The following is a 22,112-nucleotide window of genomic DNA, read 5'->3' on the forward strand; positions in this document are numbered from 1 at the left end:
AATGAACCCTCCCCCTGCTGCCAGCATGTACTTGTCCAAGCAGCTTATCCAGCCCATTTTTTATCATACATTCTACTGACTTCTCTTGGCAGTGCAGAAGAGTGGTCTATCACATGTGTCAACAGACATAAAAATGGGCCATCTAAATTATGCTGAGGGGAAACCAGCACGGGTTCATGGCAGGTAGATCACTCCTGACTAATGTAGTCTCTTTTTATGACCAGGTTACAAAACACCTGGACGCAGGAGTAGGAGTAGATATCGTTTACTTAGACTTCAGGAAGGCCTTCGATATGGTATCCCACCTCATACTGGTGACCAAATTAAGAGGCTGTGACTTGGATGATTACACAGTCCGGTGGGTGGCAAATTGGCTAGAGGGTTGTACCCAGAGAGTGGTGGTGGATGGGTCGCTATCGACCTGTAAGAACGTGGGCAGTGGGGTTCCACAGGGCTCGGTCCTTGGGCCGATACTCTTCAATGTCTTCATCAGTGACTTGGATGAGGGAGTGAAGTGTACTCTGTCCAAGTCTGCAGATGATACAAAACTGTGGGGAGAAGTGAACACACCGGAGGGCAGGGAACAACTACAGGCAGACGTGGACAGGTTGGACAAACGGGCAGAAAACAATAGAATGCAATTTAACAAGGAGAAATGCAAAGTGCTGCACCTAGGGAGGAAAAATGTCCAGCACACCTACTGCCTAGGAAATGACCTGCTTGACAGCACAGAAGCAGAAAGGGATCTCAGAGTCCTAGTGGACTCCGAGATGGACATGAGTCGTCAGCGTGACGAAGTCATCAGCAAAGCTAACTACCACTTTATCATGCATCAGCAGATGCATGACAAACAGAACCAAGGAGGTGATATTTCCCTTCTGTCGGGCACTGGTCAGACCGCAGTTGGAATACTGCGTTCAATTTTGGGTGCCACATTTTAAGAGGAATGTGGATAACCTGGAGAGGGTCCAGAGCAGGGCCACTCATATGGTTAAGGGCTTGCAGGCCAAGCTCTATGTGGAGAGACTGGGGCACCTGGACCTCTTCAGCCTCTGCAAGAGAAGATTGAGAGGCGACCTTCTGGCTTCCTATAAATTCATCATGGGGCCGCAGAAGGGAATTGGCTCTACTCACCAAGGCAGCCCTGGGGTTTACAAGAAATGGTGGCCATAAGGTAGCAGAGAGCAGATTTAGACTAGATATCAAGAAGAACTTCACAGTTAGAGTGGCCAAAATCTCTGACTCGGTGATCTATTGAAGTCTCTTCTGACCCTAATATCTATGAATCTATGAAATGGCCAGGAGCTTCAGGGGGAGCCTTTTCTTTCTTCCCTATTCAAAGACAAGTGCAAAGTCCTGCACTTGGGACAAAATGATTGCACTTATACACCCAGACTGGGGAATGACTGGCTAGGCTGCAGTACTGCATAGAAGGACCTGGAGGATACTGTGGATCATAAGCTGAATGAGCTAACTGTGTGCTCTTGTTGCCAAAAAAAGCCAACAGCTTCCTGGGTTGTATTAATAGGAGTGTCGCTTGCAAATCAAGGGAAGTGATTCTTTTGCCCTATTCAGCACTAGTGAGGCATCTTCCTTCAATCTGCTGGCAGTGCTCCTGCTAATGCAGCCTGATATGCTGTTGGCCTTTTTCACAACAAGGACACACATTTTCTGGACCATGATGGCTACAATATCACTCCAACACTAAAATAAAAAGGAGCATGTTTTAAAGATTTTTTTTTCTGTCCTGTCTGCTACTGAATTTATATTGAAAATGAACATATTCACCCCTTGCCCCATTATATGAACCATGATATCAAAATCAAGCAAGGAAGTTTTACCCACATATCTGGTTTTATTGTTGGCAGTCCTGAGTGAGCAGGTACGTTATGTCCTTTTTCCGTTATCTATGTGTAAAAGAGCCAAGATTTAGAAGAAAAATAAAATTATGTATTTAAAGACTCTTGTTTTTCCCCATCCAGAATGCTTACCCCACCATGCTTCTGACCAGTTAAGGGGATACAATATCTATGGAATTTACAATATGATCTTATATTGATACAATCTTGACAGCTGGAATGAAAAAAGAGTGAATTTGTAACTGTGCTGCCTAGATGACTCTTATGGATTTACATGCATAAGAAATTAAATTAGTTTCCTTGCATTTCATTTTTTATTTCTCAAAATGGAAGATATCCACCAGTCTGAAAATCGCTTCAGTAAGTATCCAGGTTTATGGACCTTACAGTGTTTTCAGGATGCAGTTCTATTGCAGTCCAGCAGATGGAGTCTGAATCCAAAGAAGGAAATGAGAATGGTGAGGGAAGGTTTAAATTGAATTTTAGAAAACATAATGGTGGACTGAGCATGTCTCACCATGAATAATGTCCACATGTGCAGGTTCCTGGACAGGCACATTTTGTTACTTTGTTTCTAAGATATATTGAAAGCATGTACCTATGTTTTGTTTGACTTGTTCCAATCCAGGGTAAAAGCACTGAATCATCTGTTGGTCTTGCCATGAAATTTAATAACGAAACTGGACCACCTACTGAGTACTATTCTTATTCTGGCCTTGTCCCAGAGGAAGGCGGGAGGACTCCATTGCATATTATCTGTGAGAGAGAGGATAGCCATGAGGTACAACACAATGAGCCATAAGAATTTCCCACCTTCCTTTGTGTATGTGTGTGCGTGTGTTGTGGTCCCTACCCCCATGCAATAGATGTTATACTCACACCTCAAATAACTTACCTTGCTTCTCCTGTGAAGGATTTTATGCCTCCAATAGGTGCTCCTTTCAAGTGACTTTTATGAAAAGAATAATACACTGATCATTTTATGGGAAAAGGTGTGATCTTTAGTCTGTGACCATTCTGTTCTCCTATGCAGTGGCGATTTTAGCTACCTGTGCAGCTGCACTGATGTGAACCCCTGGGCCTGGGGGGCAGTGCATCCTTCTTTGGCCTCTGTTCCTGCCGTGCTGGCCAGAGATGGAGCCCAGGCCTGCCGGGCAGGGCACGGGTCGGTGGGCGCCCCAGGCCATGGGCGGGGTGGAGCCTAGGGCTCCAGTGAATCTTAATCTGCCCAGGCCTGTGGGCATATGACTTTTGGCTTCTGTGACTCTTGGGCCCATGCCTCAAGAACAGTTCTCCACAAGACATTGTTTTTGTTACATTCAGAGTGCGCTTCTTCCATTCACTTAACAGATGTTTCTGTATTTAGGAGGTTGATGAAATTAAGTTCATAGGCCCGTCTGTGAAAAGTGGTTTGTAATTCAAATAAGCACCAAACCTTGCTAACTTCATCACCAGAAGCCAGCTTTCTACAGCCCAAAACACAAAACCTGCCAACATATCTCCAGTACCCTCACAAACTGCGCACCAGAATCTATCAAAGGTAAGAATACCCAACTACCTGTCGGGGCACATTTCTCACAAAATAACCACTCTGTCTCCAGTCTCTCAGGCCTGATCCTCAAAGGGTATTTACAAACCACTTTTCACAGATGGGCCTATGAACTTCACTTCCTCAACCTCCTAGATACAAAAACTCATGGACTCCATATAGACATTGGATTTATGACACACTACAGCCTGCCGGACATCTAACTCCCCAAGTACCTCTCCACTTCTACCTGCTACATCCCCCTTTCTCCCTACCCCAGCCTGTCTCTCTCTCCCCCACTCATCCATTTCCATTTTCAGTGACTGGCTTTCTTGTCTACATTGCATGCCAGCCTCTGGTTTCTTTACTATTCCTTCCATCCAGGAAGAGCACACAGACACACCAACTGCAGGTGCTTCCTCAGCCTGATGAAGGGGTTTTCAACCTGAAAGTTGGCATCCCAGGCAGCTAAGCTGAGCTCACCTGGAGCCTCTCAGCTCCACTTCACCCTGCAAGCCTCAGGCCTGTCAAAGACGTGACAGGTCTGGGTTTTCCCCAGCCAGGACTGTATGTGCGTGGGGTGGCTGGAGGCTATGGCACCTCCTACCCACCTTTCACGGAGATTCTTGGTCCTGGCATTTCCTGGAGCTGCCGTGCCGCCGGCAGTCCCACCAGGCCTCCTGACCCCGGCAGAGTGCAGTTTTAGTGGTTATGCCTAGGACCTGGGACCTCCTCCTTCCACATAGCCCCATCCCATACCTCCAAGTTCATCCTGGCATGGGAGCTCAGCAGGGACATGTTCTTCCCCTGCTGGCTGGAGATGCAATGAGTGCTGCCTTCAGCTGAGAGAGTGGGGCATTAACTGGTTTTAAAAACAACAAAATGGAAAGAGGTACGGATGGAGTGAGGAGGGTGGCACTCACTCCGTCTGCAGGTGGAGCTTGGGGAACCCCAGCAGTGGGAGGTTCACCTTGAGGAACACCAGCTGCTCTACCAAACCAGGATTCAAGGAGGTGCGGTGGGGTGTCACAACATCCCCAGCAATGCTGAACACCCTCTTGCTTGGAACATTGGTCCATGGGCAGGACAGGTGTTCCCAGGCAACCATGGCCAGATCCTGCCACACCTGGCTGCGGGTTGCCCAATAGGCCAAGGGGTCGCAGTGCAGCAGCTTCATGTCCTCAGTGAGATAGGTGGCCACTGACGCCTCCATGCTACCTGCCTGCATTGAAGCCATGCCCTTGGTCCACATTGGCAGCGACTGGCTTGGAGGAGACTGGCTGGTGCTGGTGCTGGGAGTGCTGGCATGGGAAAGTGGGTCCACCTCTTCCACATCCCCTCACCTCTGCCCTTCTGCTTCCCTGACTCCGTTCATCAGCACCTCCGTCCAGTGATTTGAGGGGTTTTGGTGCTGCCAGTGGACATGCTCCCCTTCACCCTCAGGTCACATGCCCGCCAACTGGTGGGCCATACTGGACCGCAACGGATCCAGCTGCTTCTTGATGCCCTCCTTCAGCCACCTCACCAGTGTCTGCACATCTAGTGACGGTGGCTTGCCTCAGTCAGGAATATTGACCCCCTGGAACTTCTCCATTTGTTCTCAAGTTCCTTCACTACGGGGATCACCTGGCTAAGGAGGGCATCACCAATGCTGAGGGTCTCGGTGGCCTCGAGGAACAACTTGAGGACCACCAAGGTCTGGGACTTGGTGTCCCACTCCGCATTGTTAAGGGGGCTGCTGATCCCAATCTCCCCAAGCAAGGCCATCTCATGGATGGCCTTCTGTTGCTCCACCAGCCTTTCCAGGATCAGGTATGTGGAATTCCACTGAGTCTCCACATCCTAAATGATTTTGTGCTGCAGGATGCTCAGTTCTGCCTGTTTTCTTCAGCATCTTGCCCCACTTGATGCTGTGGTGGAACTAGCCCGCCACCTTCCTGCATTTTGAAATCAGCTGGGTGATAGTGATGGCGCCATCACCAGCAGCCCTGTCCCCCTCCAAAGCATCCCTCACTGTCAGGTGCAGCTTGTGTGCCACACATTGGATGCCAACAAAGTTGGCATCACGGACCACCTTGACCATATTGACCCTGTTGTCAATGACCATGAACCTGCGGATGAGCTCGCCCTGCCCAACAAGCCACCCCTGCATCATGCATTTCATGGCCACCATGATCTCCCTTGCCATGTGGGACTCATCCATCACCTTGGCTTGAAGGAGAGCCCACCAACAGCCTGACTGGTTGCACCAGTGCCCTGTGAGGGAGAGGTAGGCATGATTTCCACCCTGGCTGCTCCAGATGTCGGAGGTGAAGTGCAATGAGCGAGTGGAGGACTTTCCTTTGGGCACGCTCCTGTGCGGGCCGCCTCCCGATCCCATCCTCGTCGCCATGTGCGGGCCGGGCCCTTTTTTGTGCTCTGCGCGGGCTGTGGCGAGCAGCCCGGGCACGCGGGGTCGGAGAGAACGGGCGACACGCTAGAATTAGGCACGGACTCGTAATGGTAGATTTAAAGATTGTTTACTTACACCAAAGGTGGTTGCGGTGCAGGCTGGAAAACTTGCTTGAGTTGCAGTTACAAACAAAACGACACGAACAATCACGTGGAGTTTGCTAGCTCCACGGAAACAGAGCTCCGGATGCCCTGGACAAGCGCGCCACCAAAATAGAAACCTCGTAGATACATCTTAAAAAGAATTATTGCTCGAAGACGGAAAGAGGTGGGCGGTGGATCAGGTCGCCAAACTCCTCTGAATCTCACACAGGGTTTCTATTACTCTGCCGTGTACCCAGAGTCCCCACGAGATGGATGTGGAGTCCTCTTCGGCTTGGGCGGAAACCGCTCAAGCCTCTTATACCTCTGCAGCAGAAAACTCCACTGTGCAACGAAGCTGCAATTTAGCGGGAATAATTCTAGTGCCGAAGCACACACAAAATCATACCTTTGGGTTATGACAGCTCCCACTGATGCCAGGCTGAGGAGGAAGAAGGGCAAGGGGATGCTGCCTTCTCAGATGCAGCAGCATTGCTGTGGTGGTGAAGTGTTTCATCTCCTTGCCCTAGCTGATCTGCCTTTGGGAGTGCTGACAGATAGCATACTTGGGATCATCTGCCACCTCAAAATGATTCCAAACTACACTACCCTCCCCCATCGGCTTCTGGGTTGAAGGTGGGGATCCTGCCTTATCCTTCTCCTCAGCAGGCAGAGGCAGAACAACAGGGGAAGCTGAGCCACCTGCCCCCACAACCTCCTCTGAGGTGCCTTCTGGAGAAGGTGACCTGGCTCTAGGGGAACTTTGAGAGGTGTAGAGCACAAACTCAGATTCCCCCTCAGTCCCCAGAATTTCTTTTGCTAGGGTGCTCAGGTCCCCTGGTTCCAGATCCAGCTCCTCCTCTGGCACTTGGGAGGCTCACGCTAGGAGATGAAATTAGGGTAGAGGAGACTGTCATTCTGCTGCTGGTGGCTATTTCTGATGTTAGGGGAGGTGGTGCAGGTTCAGGGACAGGTACTGCTCCCACCTCCTTGCTCCCATTGGCAGCAGAAGACTCATGGCTGCCAGGAGTGAGGGTGCATCTGTTTGTGTGTGTGGGGGGACTTGCAGCTCTAGCTCTCCCCCTACCCCTTCTAGTCCCTCTCTCTCCCCTGTCAGAAGACCTGGCATGTGCTTTTCCAGCAAGCTTCATATTAATTTTTTCTGTGCTGGAAAATGTCCGTCTGTGTGTGCAGCTGTAATAGCTCTTCTTCTTCTTTTCTGATGTATGCCTGTCTGTCTTCTTCTGTGTTGTGTTTATAGTATGTGTGTGTAACTAAAATAATATATCTTCTTCTATGATGTATGACTGTGTTTGATTTCTTCTGTGTTGTGTTTACTGTGTGTGTGTGTGTGTGTGTGTGTGTGTGTGTGTAACTACAATAATATCTCTTCTTCTTCTCTGTGTATGCGTGTGAGTGTGTGTAATGTATGTGCTTTCCTGCACAGCGATGGATCACACTGCCAAGGACTACACAGCTTTCTTTGAAAAAGTGTGGGGGGAAAAAACAAACAAACAAGAACAAGTAAGAGGTTTTGGGGGGAAGAATAATTTGAAAGAAATTGATTGGATAGGGATTCTAGTTAGTAAGCTGTATCCAATCCTTTCCAAGAACAGAAACTAGCAGGAAAGTGACTAGGTAGGAAGCCAAGCCAATCCAGTACCTTTCAGACGCTGTTGCTTAGGCAGAAACAGTTCACAAAAGGGACAGAAAGGCTGCAGACAGAGGCTTATATACTGTTTTTACATCCCTCTCCCAGAGCACTGTGATTGGAAGTGGACTCAGGGAAAGATCACAGTCACTGGCCAGCTATAGATGTCAGTCTTTCCCCCCCTGCTCCCCTTCCCTTTTCTCAGTTTCTGTTCCCCTGAAAGATTGCCTTCCAAATCTCTGAGTCTTTTTTTTAATCTTTTCTGAATTGATTTGAAGGCTCCGAATCGATTCGGAGGTTTTTTCCCTCCTGATTTGATTCAGATTCAGTGACTTGGCCTCCAAATTGGGCTGTATCTTCTCCGAATCGAAAAGGCAACTGAAGCTTCCCACACCCCTACTAAGTAGGTAGGGAATATCCAGGGAATATCTGTTGGCTTAGTTGAAAGATTGTTTGAATTAGATGTAAAAGTTAAAGCTGTTTTAGAAGGAATTGGGTAAAGTTTTCTTTTCTTTTACGGCAGTTGCCTCCAACTCCTACTGCCTTTAGGCCGCCTCTTATGACTCCTTTCTTAACTCTGCTCGTTACTCTTTCTCTTTTCCTCTTTTCTTTGCTGAATTTTGCAGGAAGACAGGCTTGATGAATTTAGCCAGTTTTTCTTTTAGGGCACCACCCTTACCTATTCAAAAAGCCATGATCTAGTTAAGCTGCTGCAAGGTTTTGCGTATAGAATACTGCTCTTCTTTAATTCTCTTCCTTCTGCTTTTCATGTTTTAATTCTGCGTTATGAACATTTTAAAGCAGGGGCATTATCTTATTACTTGTTCTCTATGAGATGCATGCTATGCCTGTAGATATGGTATGAATAACAACCATTATTTTATCTAGTAGACTGATTAAAGACCTTTTAAGCTGGTGGCTTTTAAAATGCTTCACTCCTAGTTAATCTTATGAGAAATCCGCAATTGTAAATGAGCTTGTATTTAAAAAACTACCCACTCATCCTCAAAAATGGAGTCCTAATTTAAATTATTCCCCATCAACTTTCTTTCATTAAACATTCTCACTTTATCCTGTTTTTTCTTTGAGGTATTACATCTTGTGATTCTACTTATTTTGGATTCTTTTGTGTGGTTTCATTCTTTGACTTTCTACCTCCTTTAATTCTTTCTTTCCCTCAGTACAGATGCTTAATAGAAACCATATGAAGCTTTCTGCTTCAGCAATGGCTTATGTTTTTTCTTAATTACAGTTGATAATTGGATCTATGCAATTTAGCAAATGTGAAAAAGTCCTATTTAGTTAGGCTAGAATGTGTAACGCTCAATACATTGTTTCCTTTCAGAAGCAGATTGCTTTGCTGACATCCATTTCTTACCTTGTAGGGTTTTTTATTGCTTTTATATGCATATAAAAAGTTAACAAGTTAACCTTACCTCTCCATCTGCTCTCAAAATCATACATAATTAAGAATCTGTAATTCCTGTAGGTATTAATTTCTAGGAATTTTATTCTGTTTTTTTGCCTACTGTTGGTTTTTTTTTTTAACTTTTTTTTTTAAAAGTCCCTATTTTGTATAACTAACCAATGTTACACTGTCAACCTCAGCACCAACTATTTATATTATCTATGTTAAGTTTCTTCACAGCTTAAAGTTGGTATAGATAAATTCTTGGCTTTCATAAGGGGCTGTTTAGGAAAATTTGATTGATATTGCTTGCTTGCTGGTGGTTGGCTATGTATGTATTCTAGCAGGGCTCAACCCCTGTATTTTCCATTATAAATTGCTTATAACTTTTCCAAAGGTTACATTTTGGGGTTTAACTATTGAGTTACTGCTTCAGGTTGAAGTTTTTATTTGGGTCCAGCCATTTTCAAGAATGAGGCTAGGAAGAAATATGTCATTTTGACTATCTTAAAAATGTTGATGATTTTCTGTTTTGAAAAAGCTGTAGTATCCCATACTCTGGGGTGAGGGTGTACTTGGAGGTCAGAGCTGGGGAGACTAATAGGCTGAAAAGTTGGGAGGGGGAGCTAGGGTATGGGAAGGCAAGGAGCTGTGCAGTGAAAGGTTGCGGGGGGTGGGCAGGGAATAGAAATGGTAGGCAAGGAGACTGGGCCTGGGGACAGAAGTATCAGGGGGGATTTGAACATGGAGGTTGTTGATTAAAATTAAAAGAAGTTGGAAAAAGTAAGGCTCAAGTTGGGTGCCAAAGTGAGTTAATACTTTTTGCCTTGATCCATCTGTTTCAGTTCTTCATTGATAAAATGGGAATGACGATAATACACTTTACTTTGCAACGCCTGTAAATACTGTAGTTCTGAATGTCATAGAAAAGCCCAGGAGAAACCTAGTAATTCTAGCTTCTGAGCAGGATTAGAATAGTGTGTAGCAAATAAAGTCTGGGACATGCACTGAACAATGAGGAAAAAAATCAAAATATTCAATAGCTTCTTATTAAATTAAGTGTTGTCCTTTCTGTTTGCTGAATGGAGGAGGGACACTGGAAAAAATTGTATGCAACTATTTAAAGTAAAGACTTTTTCATAAGACATATGCACAGGCAACCCTGATTCTGGCATTTTCTAACTTTTGTGTGCTTGATCTGTATCTTAATAATAATAATAATAATAATAATACAAAAATATTCTAAAATAATTTTATTACATTAAATATAAATCTACAAGTGCAAGTTCTTGCAAGTGCAGGGAAAGTGGCATCACTACCTCAGAAACAAGCCCTCGCACTCAAATTCTTCAGATTAATGAAATCTTGTTTGTAGCCTCTTAGCTATAGAAAGGCTTATGCAGGAGCCTTCCAGGAACCATGTTCCTAGCCAGTGAAGGGGTCCAGTTCAGCCATTTTAATTGATAGTCAATGCCCTTTGATTCCTTGGCCATGAAAAGCCAAATCTGGTTCTAGTATTTTCACTATACTAGACTGAACCTGAGCACACTTTTCTAGTATGTACAAATGTATGCAACCGCTTGGACTCTGCCCCAACTTGTGAAAAGTCACTGAGTGCCCTTATTTCACCTGATCTAGGTGAAACACTTGTATGTGCTCCAAGCAAATATTTGATGCTATTGTGTTAGATTAATGTCTTTATTTTTCTTTTTATGATCTAATTCAATCTTTTTCCTGTCCATCTAGCATGTCAGGGAGATTGTCCGTCTCCTTTTAATTCATAAGGCAAACCCTAACATTTTGTGGAGTGGGCATTCACCACTGTCCTTAGCAATTGCCAGTGGGAATGATTTGGTGAGTGTCTTCTACTTTTTAAAAATCTGTAATACTTTATTTGTCAACAAGCAGACAAAATGTTTAAACATTGGTGCACGGGGGTGCAGGCATGCAGGGGCAAGTGGCAGAAGGGGCAGGTGCTGTGTGGGCAGGCACTGTTGTGGGGGCAGGCGCTGGGGATGGGAGTAGGCAGTAGAGGGGGTAGTGGTTGGGGAACAGGTGGCAGAGGGGCATGGAGCAGGAGCCAGGCCACTTGACTCCCCTGCCACCTGCCCCCCTGCACTGTTTGCCCTGATGCAGGAAAAGGGAGACAAATTTAAGACAACTCTCCATTAATTATGTGCTATACATGGAAAATGTGTAACAAATTTATAACTTTTCTATATCTAGATCTAATTATTGGGAGGGTCACCTTATATTTTAAGTTGTCTTGGATTCGGGTAAATATGGCAGCTTGGTTTGGAATGATAAACATGACATTTAAAAATGCTGTACTGACCATGCCTTTTACAATATTTCCATATAATTGCACAATTCATGAACTGATATAAAACCATCTGAGCTGAGCATTTGCACAAATAATGCTTCTTGTTCTGGATTCTTCCACCTAATTCTTTTTTCATGTTTCAAAGACTCATAGATTTCATAGACATTAGGCCTGGAAGAGACCTCGGAAGATCATCAAGTCCAGCCCCCTGCCCCAGGGGCAGGAAGTCAGTTGGGGTCATAGGATCCCAGCAAGAAAAACATCCAGGTTTCTCTTGAAGGCGTTCAAAGTAGGTGCTTGAACCACCTCTGGCGGCAGGCCATTCCAGACCTTGCGGGCTCGGACAGTAAAGAAGTTCTTCCGTATGTCCAGCCTGAAACGGTCTTGGAGGAACTGTTTGACCTTGTAATCCCTTGGGGTGCTCTGGTGAACAAACGTTCCCCCAGATCCTGGTGAACACCCCTGATGAACTTATAGGTGGCCATCAGGTCACCTGTGAGCCTGTGCTTTTCCAGGCTGAAAAGTCCCATGGCTCTCAACCCCTCGTCATAAGGTCTGTTTTCCTGACCTCTGATCATGCGTGTGGTTCTCCTCTGGACTCTCGCAAGCTTTTCTACATCCTTTTTGAATTGTGGAGCCCAAAACTGGATGCAGTACTCCAGCTGTGACCTCACCAAGGCCGAGTACAACGGGAGAATGACGTCATGGGATTTGCTTGAGAAGCATCTATGTATGCAAGCCAGCATTTTGCTCGCTTTACTGGCGGCAGCATCACATTGCAGGCTCATGTTCATCTTGTGGTCAATCCTGACCCCCAAGTCCCCCTCGTCCGTAGTGCTAGTCAGCGAAGCACTGTCGATCCTATAGACATGCTGCAAGTTTTTCCTCCCAAGGTGGAGAACCTTGCGTTTTTCAATGTTAAACACCATCAGGTTCTCGTCTGCCCATTTACTGAGCCTGTCAAGGTCAGCCTGGATCACCCCCCTGTCCTCAGGTGTGGATGCTTTACTCCAAAGTTTGGTATCATTGGCGAACTTCGCCAGTCCACTTCTGACTCCAATGTCCACATCATTAATGAAGAGGTTGAACGAAATAGGTCCAAGGACAGAGCCTTGAGGGACCCCAATGGTCACAGGGCACCATGACGATTGACTTCTGTCAACCACCACCCTCTGGGAAATGAGATTGGTTAAGCACGACCTACCCGCAACAAACCCGTGCTGGCGGTCCCTCAGGGTGTTGCCATTGGCCAGTCCATTAAGAATGGCCTCCTTGATGATTTTTTCTAAGACCTTTCCCAGGATAGAGGTCAGGCTGATGGGCCTGTAGTTTGCCGGATCCACTTTCCTCCCTTTCTTGAAGATAGGCACCACATTGGTCTTCTTCCAATCATTGGACACTTCACCAGAGTGCTAGGAGTTCTTGAAGATCTGTGCCAGGGGTTGAGCTATGATGCTAGTCAGCTCCTTGAGTACTCTGGGGTGTAAATTGTCAGGGCTGGCTGACTTGAAGGTGTCCAGCCTCTCAAGCTGTTCCTTCACAAGGGCAGCATTGATGGAGGGCAAGGAACCACCCTCACTTAGGTGTCCCTGTCCCGTAACGGGCAGGGGCGTCCCATGGGACTTGTGAAAGACTGATGCAAAGTACCCATTTAGCAAGTTGGCTTTTTCCTGGGCGTCAGTTGTCAGTTGTCCAGTCTGGTTTAGCAGGGGTCCAATGTTGCCCTTGGTTTTCCTCTGGCTCCCCACATATCTGAAAAAGGACTTTTTATTGTCCTTGATACTTGTAGCCAGTTGGAGTTCCATGGCAGCCTTGGCTTTCCTGGTTTGCTCCCTGCAGGTCCGGACCAGTGCAGAGTATTCCTCCTTGGAGGTGGATCCTGTGCTCCATCCTTTGTAGGTCTGTCTTTTTAGATGCAGGAGGACCGCTAGTTCCCTGGAGAGCCAAGGGTCTGCTGTGCCCTCTTGCTGCCTTTCCTCCGAGACGGAATAGCCTTAGCTTGTGGATCTAAGATTGCTCCCTTGAGGAGCAGCTACTCTTCCTGGACTCCCCTCCCTTTGGGGTTGTGGTCCCTGAGGGCCTCACCGACAAGTCTCCTGAGCTTGTTGAAGTCTGCCCTCCTGAAGTCGAGGACCTCTGTACTGCTGACTGACTTGACAGCTTTTTGGTGGATGGTGAAGGTGATCAGCTCATGATTGCTGTCACCTAGCTTCCCTTCTATTGTTAGGTCGCTGATTAGGTTGTCCCCGGATTGCCAGTACCAGGTCAAGCTGCGCTTTGCCTCTTGTTGGGCCGTAGACTTCTTGAGTCAGATAGAGCTCATCCATGCACGTGAGGAAGCTTTGCGACCGTTCGGATTTGGCTGAGCGCTCTTCCCATGAGATATCTGGGTAGTTGAAGTCCCCCATGACAACCATGGACTGGGAGCGTGCAGCCTCAGTCTATTCCCTGGCAAACTCCTGGTCAATCTTGATTCTCGGAGGGAGGTCTGTAGTAGACTCCCACCGTTGTATCTCCTGTGCCGTGTTCCCCATGGACTTTAACCCAGAGGGTCTCTAGTCGTCCACCCTGGGTGCCTATGTCGACTTGTAGGGACGCGTAGCTCTCCTTGACATAGAGAGCTACACCTCCGCCCCTTTTGTCCACTCGATTCCTCCTGTACAGGATACAGCCATCTATACCCATGGTCCAGTCATGGGTGGAGTCCCACCAGGTCTCCGTTATCCCTATGACATAGTAATTATTTGTGTTAAGCAAATTAACAAGTTCCTCCTGTTTATTCCCCAAGCTCCTGGCATTGGTGTACAGGCATGCAAGTGTCCCCTTGGGGGCCCTTGCCTTGCCCGCAGCTTGCTCTAGGGCTGGGGCAGGGGTAGGCTCCCTTAAATGTCTTGGCCTGCTGGCTTTGCAAGGGTTGCTCAGCAGGCCAGCAATGGCGGTAGTCCCCCCGTCCCCTGGTTCGGCTTAGTTTAAAGCCCAGTGGAGCAGGTCAGCCAGTCTAGGTGAGAAGAGCCTCCTCCACAGCAAAGAGGCTAACTTTCCTATTAGTTTGTGTGAAAGTGATCATTACAATGCAAATTCAGTTAATTGTCTGTGCCGCGGGGCTGTATACTCCATCCAGCATGCAGTGTCTCTGACTGGAGGCATGCATATAGCTTTTTAAGTATTGCACTGCTGTTGCTAAAATATGTTGCATTTGCTGCATTGAATTTGGGTTTTGTTGTGTTCTACAAATCTCAATTTCCTTAACGTGAAAAAGGTTTCCTTCTGTCAGAAATACATGTTTGAAGAAGATTACTTGGCATGGCTTGAGTGTATTTTGTTATTTTTAAAGGGATGTGTAAAGAGAGCTAATGAAAAGTAGATATTTGATTTTATTAGCACTGTTCAGCTATTTCCACTTTAAAAAGCCACACAGCCCTTTGTGATCATGATTTTTAAATCCTGTACTGTAACTACTTATTTTTAGCTTGTGAGCTGTGATACTGTGGTTATAGGGACCATATAATGACCTAGACATAAATATAGCTACCCATGATCTTCTAGACCAGTGGTGCTCAACCTTCTAGCCCCACAGGCTTGGTGAGTGGTGCAGGAACAGTTTGTGGGGTGAATCTGGCCATGGAGTAACCCTGTGCACACTGGATCTGACCCTGAGCACCAGATCAGCTCTGCATATACTAGCTCTGACCCTGCAAGCCAGAGTGACCCCTTGCACATCCAGTTTGGCCCTGTGAGCCAATGTGACTGTTATCTGGTTCATGGGGTTCCCCACAGGTCCGGAAATTTAATGGCAGGGGAGCAGTGACAGCATTCATTACCTTGGATTCAGCCTACAGCCTGAAGGTTGAGCACCACTGTTCTAGACCTTGTACAATATATAAAAAGCTCCAAAGTTTTGAGCAGACACCTTTGATTAGAGCAGAGCTTTCCAAACTGTGCTGCGACACATTAGTGTGTCGGTGGCAGTGTGTAGGTGTGTCGCGCAAAATGCAGAAAATTTTGCGGAAGGGCACTGCGGAGCTCCCTTACTCGCGTCTGCTTCCCTTGGCCCCTCCCCCGGAACTGAATTACTGTGTCGCGAAATGATGCATGTCTAAAAAGTGTGTCACCAACATGAAGGGTTTGGAAAGCTCTGGATTAGAGAATGAAACAGAAGGGTTAGAGACTGGTTTGTGGGAGTTTTATCTAGATCAATAAAGGGAGGTAACTGATAATAGGGGGCCAGTTCAAAATTCCTTCTAAGTCAGATGTGTGTGTAGTGGGATAATGGTGGCTGCTTGAAAGATACAAATTCAAAATTTGCTGAATAGATTATACTACTCGGGGCTAGCGGGGAAGGGTATAAGACAGTGTATTATTTTAAGTATTTGACACATTCCTCTCTGGTAACAGTATTCTACCAAGATTCAAATTTGTCATGCTAAAAATCTAATATGAAGCAAGTTAAAAAGTATTCTAAAATAAACCAATGTTATATTACTTCATCCCTTGAAGTAGCACGTACATTCCAAGTATGCTGCTACCCCCAAGTATACTGCTTTGGGGGTCTCCATTTCCTGCTTAGTGCTCTCATCCATTTATTTTCTTCATCTACCTGTGCACGTTTACAGGCAGTGATAGAACTCCTAGCATATGGAGCTGACCCTAATCTGCCATTGAGCAAAGGCATAGGAAGTGCCCTTTGTGCAGCTGTCAGCACAACATATGAACAAAAGAGAACAGCAGCAAGTCGGATTTCTTTGGTAAGGAAACACATGTTGGGGTTTTTTTTAACACCATTTTTATCCAATTAATTGTTTCACCAGATGTGTTGAATCCTGGTTCTTTTTAGTGGTTCAGCTGTTTTTCAGTGATGCTTTTTTTTTCCCTCTTGGTAACTTAGCTGTGTTCTCAGTCACAGTAAACAAGCTCCTTCTGTTTCTGGCTTGGTGTTCATGCTGGGACAAGGAGCTATCCGAAAACTGGTTGACATGCTTTAACTAGCATGATGTCAAATACCTAATGCAAATAGGGACAAGTTATGGTTAAAATGTGGTAGGTGTTTGTTGTTAACCCTAGTGTCCCATGACCTATGTGGATTCAGCACACCCATCAGCCGTGATTTGAAATGCAACATAATTTTCCCATCAGTTTGGAGTCTGGAGATCTTGCTAGGGGAAGAAGGGTAGCCCTACCTGGGTCCCATTTTTACCCGCTTTCCCCCTCAGCAGAATTGTCAGCTTTGTTTGTTTTTGCAGCTGCTCCTCCAGGCCGGGATGCCTTGGAAAAATGCATCACTGTTGCTTATATGGGTAACAAGAGTTTTGCCTTAAGAAAACTCATGTGGAGATGTGAACATTCTTCAGGGGAACCTTTCACTTGTGGCTGTAATGTGGGGAAAGGTACACCCAGGTCTGTTCCTGCGCACAGCTGCATGTGCCTAAGTAGAGGCCAGGCTCTGATGCTCAATCCCTTTGCTTCACTGGTGACAGGAGGCTCTGATTTTATCGAACATTTTTGTTTTAATGTTGCTGCCTGGAAATACTTTTTTTCTTTCTCAAGATTGACAGGCTGATTGAAGCTGGTGCAGATCTCCTGATGCCAGTTACTGTTGGTCAAGGGAAGAGGACTGCAGTGGGAACTGTAGTAGACTATGCTTACTATACATACTGTCAGGTACCTTTTACATCCCAAAACTTCTGTTTTAATATTAATGCTAGTGATGTCCTCCAGATCCACAAGTGCAAACAACCTGCTTTTTCTAGTTCTGCACCTATAGGTTCAGCACGGGGTTAATGCGGAAAGAACCACCAACTTTCTGTTTTGTGTGTGAGGGATGGGAAGGTGGTCTTTCCATTTTTCCCTAAACTGTGAAGTACATAAGGCTGACAGATGTTTAAAAAATCCTAGGTCTGGAAGAGAAAAATTGGTTACCCTATATATTAAATTTCCATTTATAAATGGTTTGCAAAATGTTAATAAATATTGCTAGCTGGTATGTGTTTGTAGGAGATTGGAAGAATGTTAGAAGAAGGCATTATAAATAAGGATATGTATCCTACTGACAGGTGAACTCTATAAGAATCTATAACATTAGGCTGTGTCAGCTTTAGCCTATCTTAGGGTAAGCAGAAGTAGTTTTTTGCTACTCTTTATTTTTTAGTTTCCCAGTAAAATACTAAGAATTCAATTCATCTCTGTTCATTATTGATGCTGATGTAAGTATGAAACAAAATGATGAACTTGAAAATAAAACACACAGACCTTTAAAGCTGTTGTTCACCAAGATTTGGGCCTAGTAGTTTGAATCTGCAGTGAAATACACTTGTTTTGCTTTAACACAAAATTGAGTCATATCTTTTAGATGTCTATTTTTTTGCAATTGGCTTTCTACTAAAATTCAAGATCAATTAATTGAGGCTGGCCATTGTAAAATGCAAATGTATGTTTTAAGCTTAAGATTTGAAAAAAAACCCAGTTTTCTCTATTTGTAGCAGCTATAGGCAAAATGAATAGAATCCTGAGATCCAAAAAGCTGCTTTTTGCACAGAGACTCCAGTGTGGCTTTTGGGCATATTTCAGGTGTTAGGAGAGGATCCTGTTTAACATTTTTATTACTGATCTTAAGACAGAAACTAGATATGACTTTGTGACATTGGAAATTACTCTAAGCCTGGGAGGCCCTGGCAACACAGAAAGGATTAGATTATTATTTCAGAATGATTAAATAATCTTGTCGAATAAAGCATTAGAAAGGAGAATAAGTTTAATAGTTTGAAGTGCAGTCATACACTTTGGGATCAATAGCAAGGACTTTGGTGCACTTGTGGAGACTAGAAACAACTGAGGAAGTTTTAGCATGTTTTAGTTTTAGCTGATTTGTAGGATGAATATGAGCTGCGGCTAATGCAGTTTTAAAGCGTATTAGGCAGGGTAGACTCAGTAGATATAAGGGAGTAATCTTAGCACTGTAGAAGACGCTGGTAAAATTTAGTATACTGTATGCAGTTCTGATCCCCAGCATTCAGGAACAACAAACTTAAATTGGAACAGGTACAAAGAAAGGCCACTAGGATGGTTGAGGGAATGGGGACCTTTTCTTACAGAGGAAAATTAAAGGATCTTGACTTGTTTAGCTTAACAAAATGCAGGTTGAGAGGGTATGATTTTTTTTTTTTTAATGGATACATTTGTGGGAGGAATATTAGGGAGAGAGAAGAGCTTGTTTTAGGCTTAAAAACATCAGCCCAAGATCAAATGATTGACAGCTGATAACAATCCCCAAATTGTAAAAAAAAAATTCAAGTGTCTGCATCTACAATATAATAGAAAAATACTAGAAAAAATATGCATGATTAATCTCTGGTTTCATACTCATAGGTTTCCTTTTTTGGTTCATGCTCTAGGTTGCTTTTGTTGTATGAAACTAGCTCTGATTTCTAGCTCAGTAGGCAGGCTGTTCCTTAGCATTAGTCAGGATGTCTGTGAATCTGTCATTGAGACAAAATTGTATTTTCTTGAATACAATACTCAACTTTCCCAAAAAATCCCCCCTTCCCTGCAAATTAGAGTGCATGTATTTAGTAGGGAAGTTGGTTTTACTGCCCAGAGTAAAAGCACCCTGCTTTGAGTCCTCCTTCATAGTACAGCAGTTGTGGTATTACTATTCAGGCAGCTGAGGCACACATTTGACTTAATAGCTTATTGGCCTTCACTCCAGAGATATTAATGATTCTCTCTCCTTTTTAATGGTCTTGATGTCTGTTTTTTGTTTTAATGGTCCATATTGATGTTTTAATGGTCCACTAGTCAACCTTTCTTAGGGCAGTTTTGCTGTATACATGCTGCTCTGGGTCTGTCTCCTATTTCACAGCTCTGGAGACTCTTTAGCTCTTTAGAATCATGGAGTCGCCCATGAAGTCCAGGCTTCAGCCACAGCTAGGGTTTCAGCTTTAATTAAGCAGGAAAGGCAAGGTGAGCCAACTGAAAATTAAGCTCTATTCCTGCTCTGTGGAGCCTTAACTCTGGGGGAAAAAAAAATCTGTTTTTTCTTCATTCAAAAACTAGGTGTGTATTATATTCCAGGGCATGTTGTATGCAACAAAATATGGTAGCCTACAAAGAAATCCAAGTATTTTATTAGCAAAGTTTATTTCATAAAATGTAACATGCCAAAGTGCAACACTGTATATTAATTTGTAGTGGTAGATGTTGTGAGCCATTAATATGACATTGTTTTAGTTTGTACTTGAGTGTCCCTTTGAGTTTGAGTTATTAGTAATTGAAAATAAAATATCATGGCCTTTGGAAATGCATTACCAAAAGACATGGGTTATATCAATTCAGTGTTGTCAGTTCATTTCACTCAAGGGTTTTGGAAATGGGTTGGTCATGTGTCGGTGCATTACCGCTCAGCACTGGGGCTGGACTGCAAAAAAAACATAAGCACTTTGAACCCCATTGAAGAAAACCCCACAGCTTCACTGCTGCAGATCATCAGTTCTCAGAATATATCCCTCTGTGGAGTCCTCCATATTCCTGGAATAGCTATACAGTGCCATCATAAACTGATTATGTTTTCTTTTGGTCACTTCCTTCAAACCATCAGAACTATTAGAAGAAACATAAGCTTCATCATCAAGATGATTATTTTCAGAAGCCCATGCCTCTTGGAAGCATCACTAGAAGATCCCAGTGTGTCAGTTAGAAATTAAATGGTTGATTTCAGAAATCTTAAATATGATTGACTTAGTGCCATATTATTGATTTTGCTTTCAGCCTTTGTTTTGCAATACTCGACTGATTCTGTAACCTAGCGGACTGAATCCTTCCCTTACGGTCAAGTCCTACCTTCTAATCTCTTCTCCCAGCTTATTTCTATTTTTAAAAGTGCACTAACAAATGTATAATTGGTGCAGCTATATAGCATAGTAGTTAAGACACTCTCTTAAGAGGTAGGAGATGTGGATATGATTGAAAAAAAATGTTGGTATTCTGGGAAGGACATCTGTATTTCTTGTTCTAATTTGGAACTTCTAGTTCTAGCAGGGATGACGTAGTGGTATGTGGTATTACTACCATGGTGGGCATACTTTAAATAAGCCATCTTTACTTCTAGCTAGGTACAATACACTTAAGCTCTTTTGGCATGTTAAATTCCTGTTTCCTAAGTTCTGCTGTACATTAACTCATTTTGTATTGCAGGATAAAAGGATAGCACATACTCCATATCATGCATTATTGCCACCAGAAAGGGAGATTTTCAATGCACGCAGGTTTCTGCTTGATTACATAAGTGATCACCTTCGAAAGCGTGTCCTTGAGAAGGAGAAGCAGTGGGATAGAGAAGAACTTCAAAAGTCCAAGAAATGTGAGTTCAGCTAAATCTTTCACTTGTAAGAACATTTCAGTGGAAGTTGCTTAATGATATGTGTGGGTTTATAACGGTGTATTCACACACAGTGGTCTGAGACTACGGCTCTTAATGGCATTTGTATTTCTGTAAGACACTCGATGCAGAAATCTTGGCACTTCATGTACAGTGAGTAAGTGCCATTCTCTGTGCATTCAGGTTGAGTCACTTGCTCAGGCCCACTCAAAACTGGCAGAGTTAAGCAGAGAATCTAGGTCAGTCATTCTCAACCTTGTTAGACTCAAAGCACCCCTCAGAAAATGTCACCTCTGAGTTTTAACATGATTTTTTACTACAGAAACATAATTGAATACTAATTTTATTGCAGAAAACTTGAAAGCCTGCAACAGGTCAGAATGCTTTTAATACTACTGTTTCCTATTTGAAATCACTTGGTTTAATCTTGTGAATCATGTTTGTACACTTAGTACTAACATTACATGGCACCCTTGAAATAATCTCAAGGCACCCCATGGTACCCCAGTTGAGAATCACTGATCTATGTCTCCTGACACCTGTGTCTCAAGCACAGGCTTATCTTGTACAGTCTATTTAAAATTTGACAAGTGAATTTGAATGTTAATATGAAGTTCAGACTAACCTGAAATTTTATCACCAACATTAGAGTAGGTCAGATGAGATGATCTGTCTGTTTATTATGGCCTTATAAGCTGTGACCTTCTCTGTACCTCAGTTTCCCCAGTGGAGGCATTTTACCATTAAATTTTTGATGGAAGATGTTATATGTATAATGCTTCTTAAGGCATTTGAACTTGTAGATATGACATAAGCTTTCTTGTTTTTACTGGGAAATGAAATTCAAAATGACATTTCGTATTTCACTGATTCTTGATGTCTGACATTAATCTCAAAGAAGTCTTATACACTCACATGAGTGGCATTCTGAACAGGCTTTGAACATTATATTTTTATTTTGCTGCCTTTTACTATGCCGTCAGTTTCAAGGTGAAAATGTTGCTGTGTCTACACAGCTGAGACCTAACCCAACTATAGGGTTGAATGTAGTTTTGGTTCTAACGTCCAGTACCTTTAATCTCAGGCATTTGTCAGATAAAAGTGCTAATTTTCTTCTCTATATGTTGGTATAGTGGATTCAGGTATTCGTGTCGCCTTTGCTAAAAGGAAATGTGGAGACAGGTACCCTTCAGTAACATCACAGGTGGAGGAAGTGAGGTAGGGTAAAGATACTGAATATTAATGCCTTATATTTTATAATAAAAAATACTACATTCTGGTTTTGTCTCGCTGAACTATTGGCACCATCTCTGGTCTCCCTTATTTTAACTTCCCCTCTTCAATCTATCCAACTTTTAGTAGCTAAAATTATCTTTCACTCCTGCTCTGACCATATCAATCTCTTCTCCCAGCCTTCAAATCCCTCCATTAGTGTTGTGCC

At 44.1% G+C, this 22,112-nt stretch overlaps 1 protein-coding gene across 4 annotated transcripts in view; it reads left to right on the top strand.

Moving 5' to 3' along the window:
* Positions 1-22,112, top strand: part of ANKMY1 (ankyrin repeat and MYND domain containing 1) — an 87,179-nt gene that overhangs the window by 23,981 nt on the left and 41,086 nt on the right. For 3 of the 4 annotated variants that reach the window (XM_025209819.1, XM_025209822.1, XM_025209837.1), the window contains 6 exons: positions 2,488-2,640; positions 10,725-10,832; positions 15,915-16,046; positions 16,846-16,959; positions 20,488-20,653; positions 21,805-21,889. In XM_025209819.1, the coding sequence (XP_025065604.1) occupies positions 2,488-2,640; positions 10,725-10,832; positions 15,915-16,046; positions 16,846-16,959; positions 20,488-20,653; positions 21,805-21,889 (758 nt within the window). The remainder of the gene's footprint in view (positions 1-2,487; positions 2,641-10,724; positions 10,833-15,914; positions 16,047-16,845; positions 16,960-20,487; positions 20,654-21,804; positions 21,890-22,112) is intronic. The other variant, XM_025209830.1, reaches the window with a different exon arrangement.

This window comes from Alligator sinensis, unplaced genomic scaffold (genome assembly GCF_000455745.1).
Source record: "Alligator sinensis unplaced genomic scaffold, ASM45574v1 scaffold237_1, whole genome shotgun sequence".
NCBI classification, from domain to species: Eukaryota; Metazoa; Chordata; order Crocodylia; family Alligatoridae; genus Alligator; species Alligator sinensis.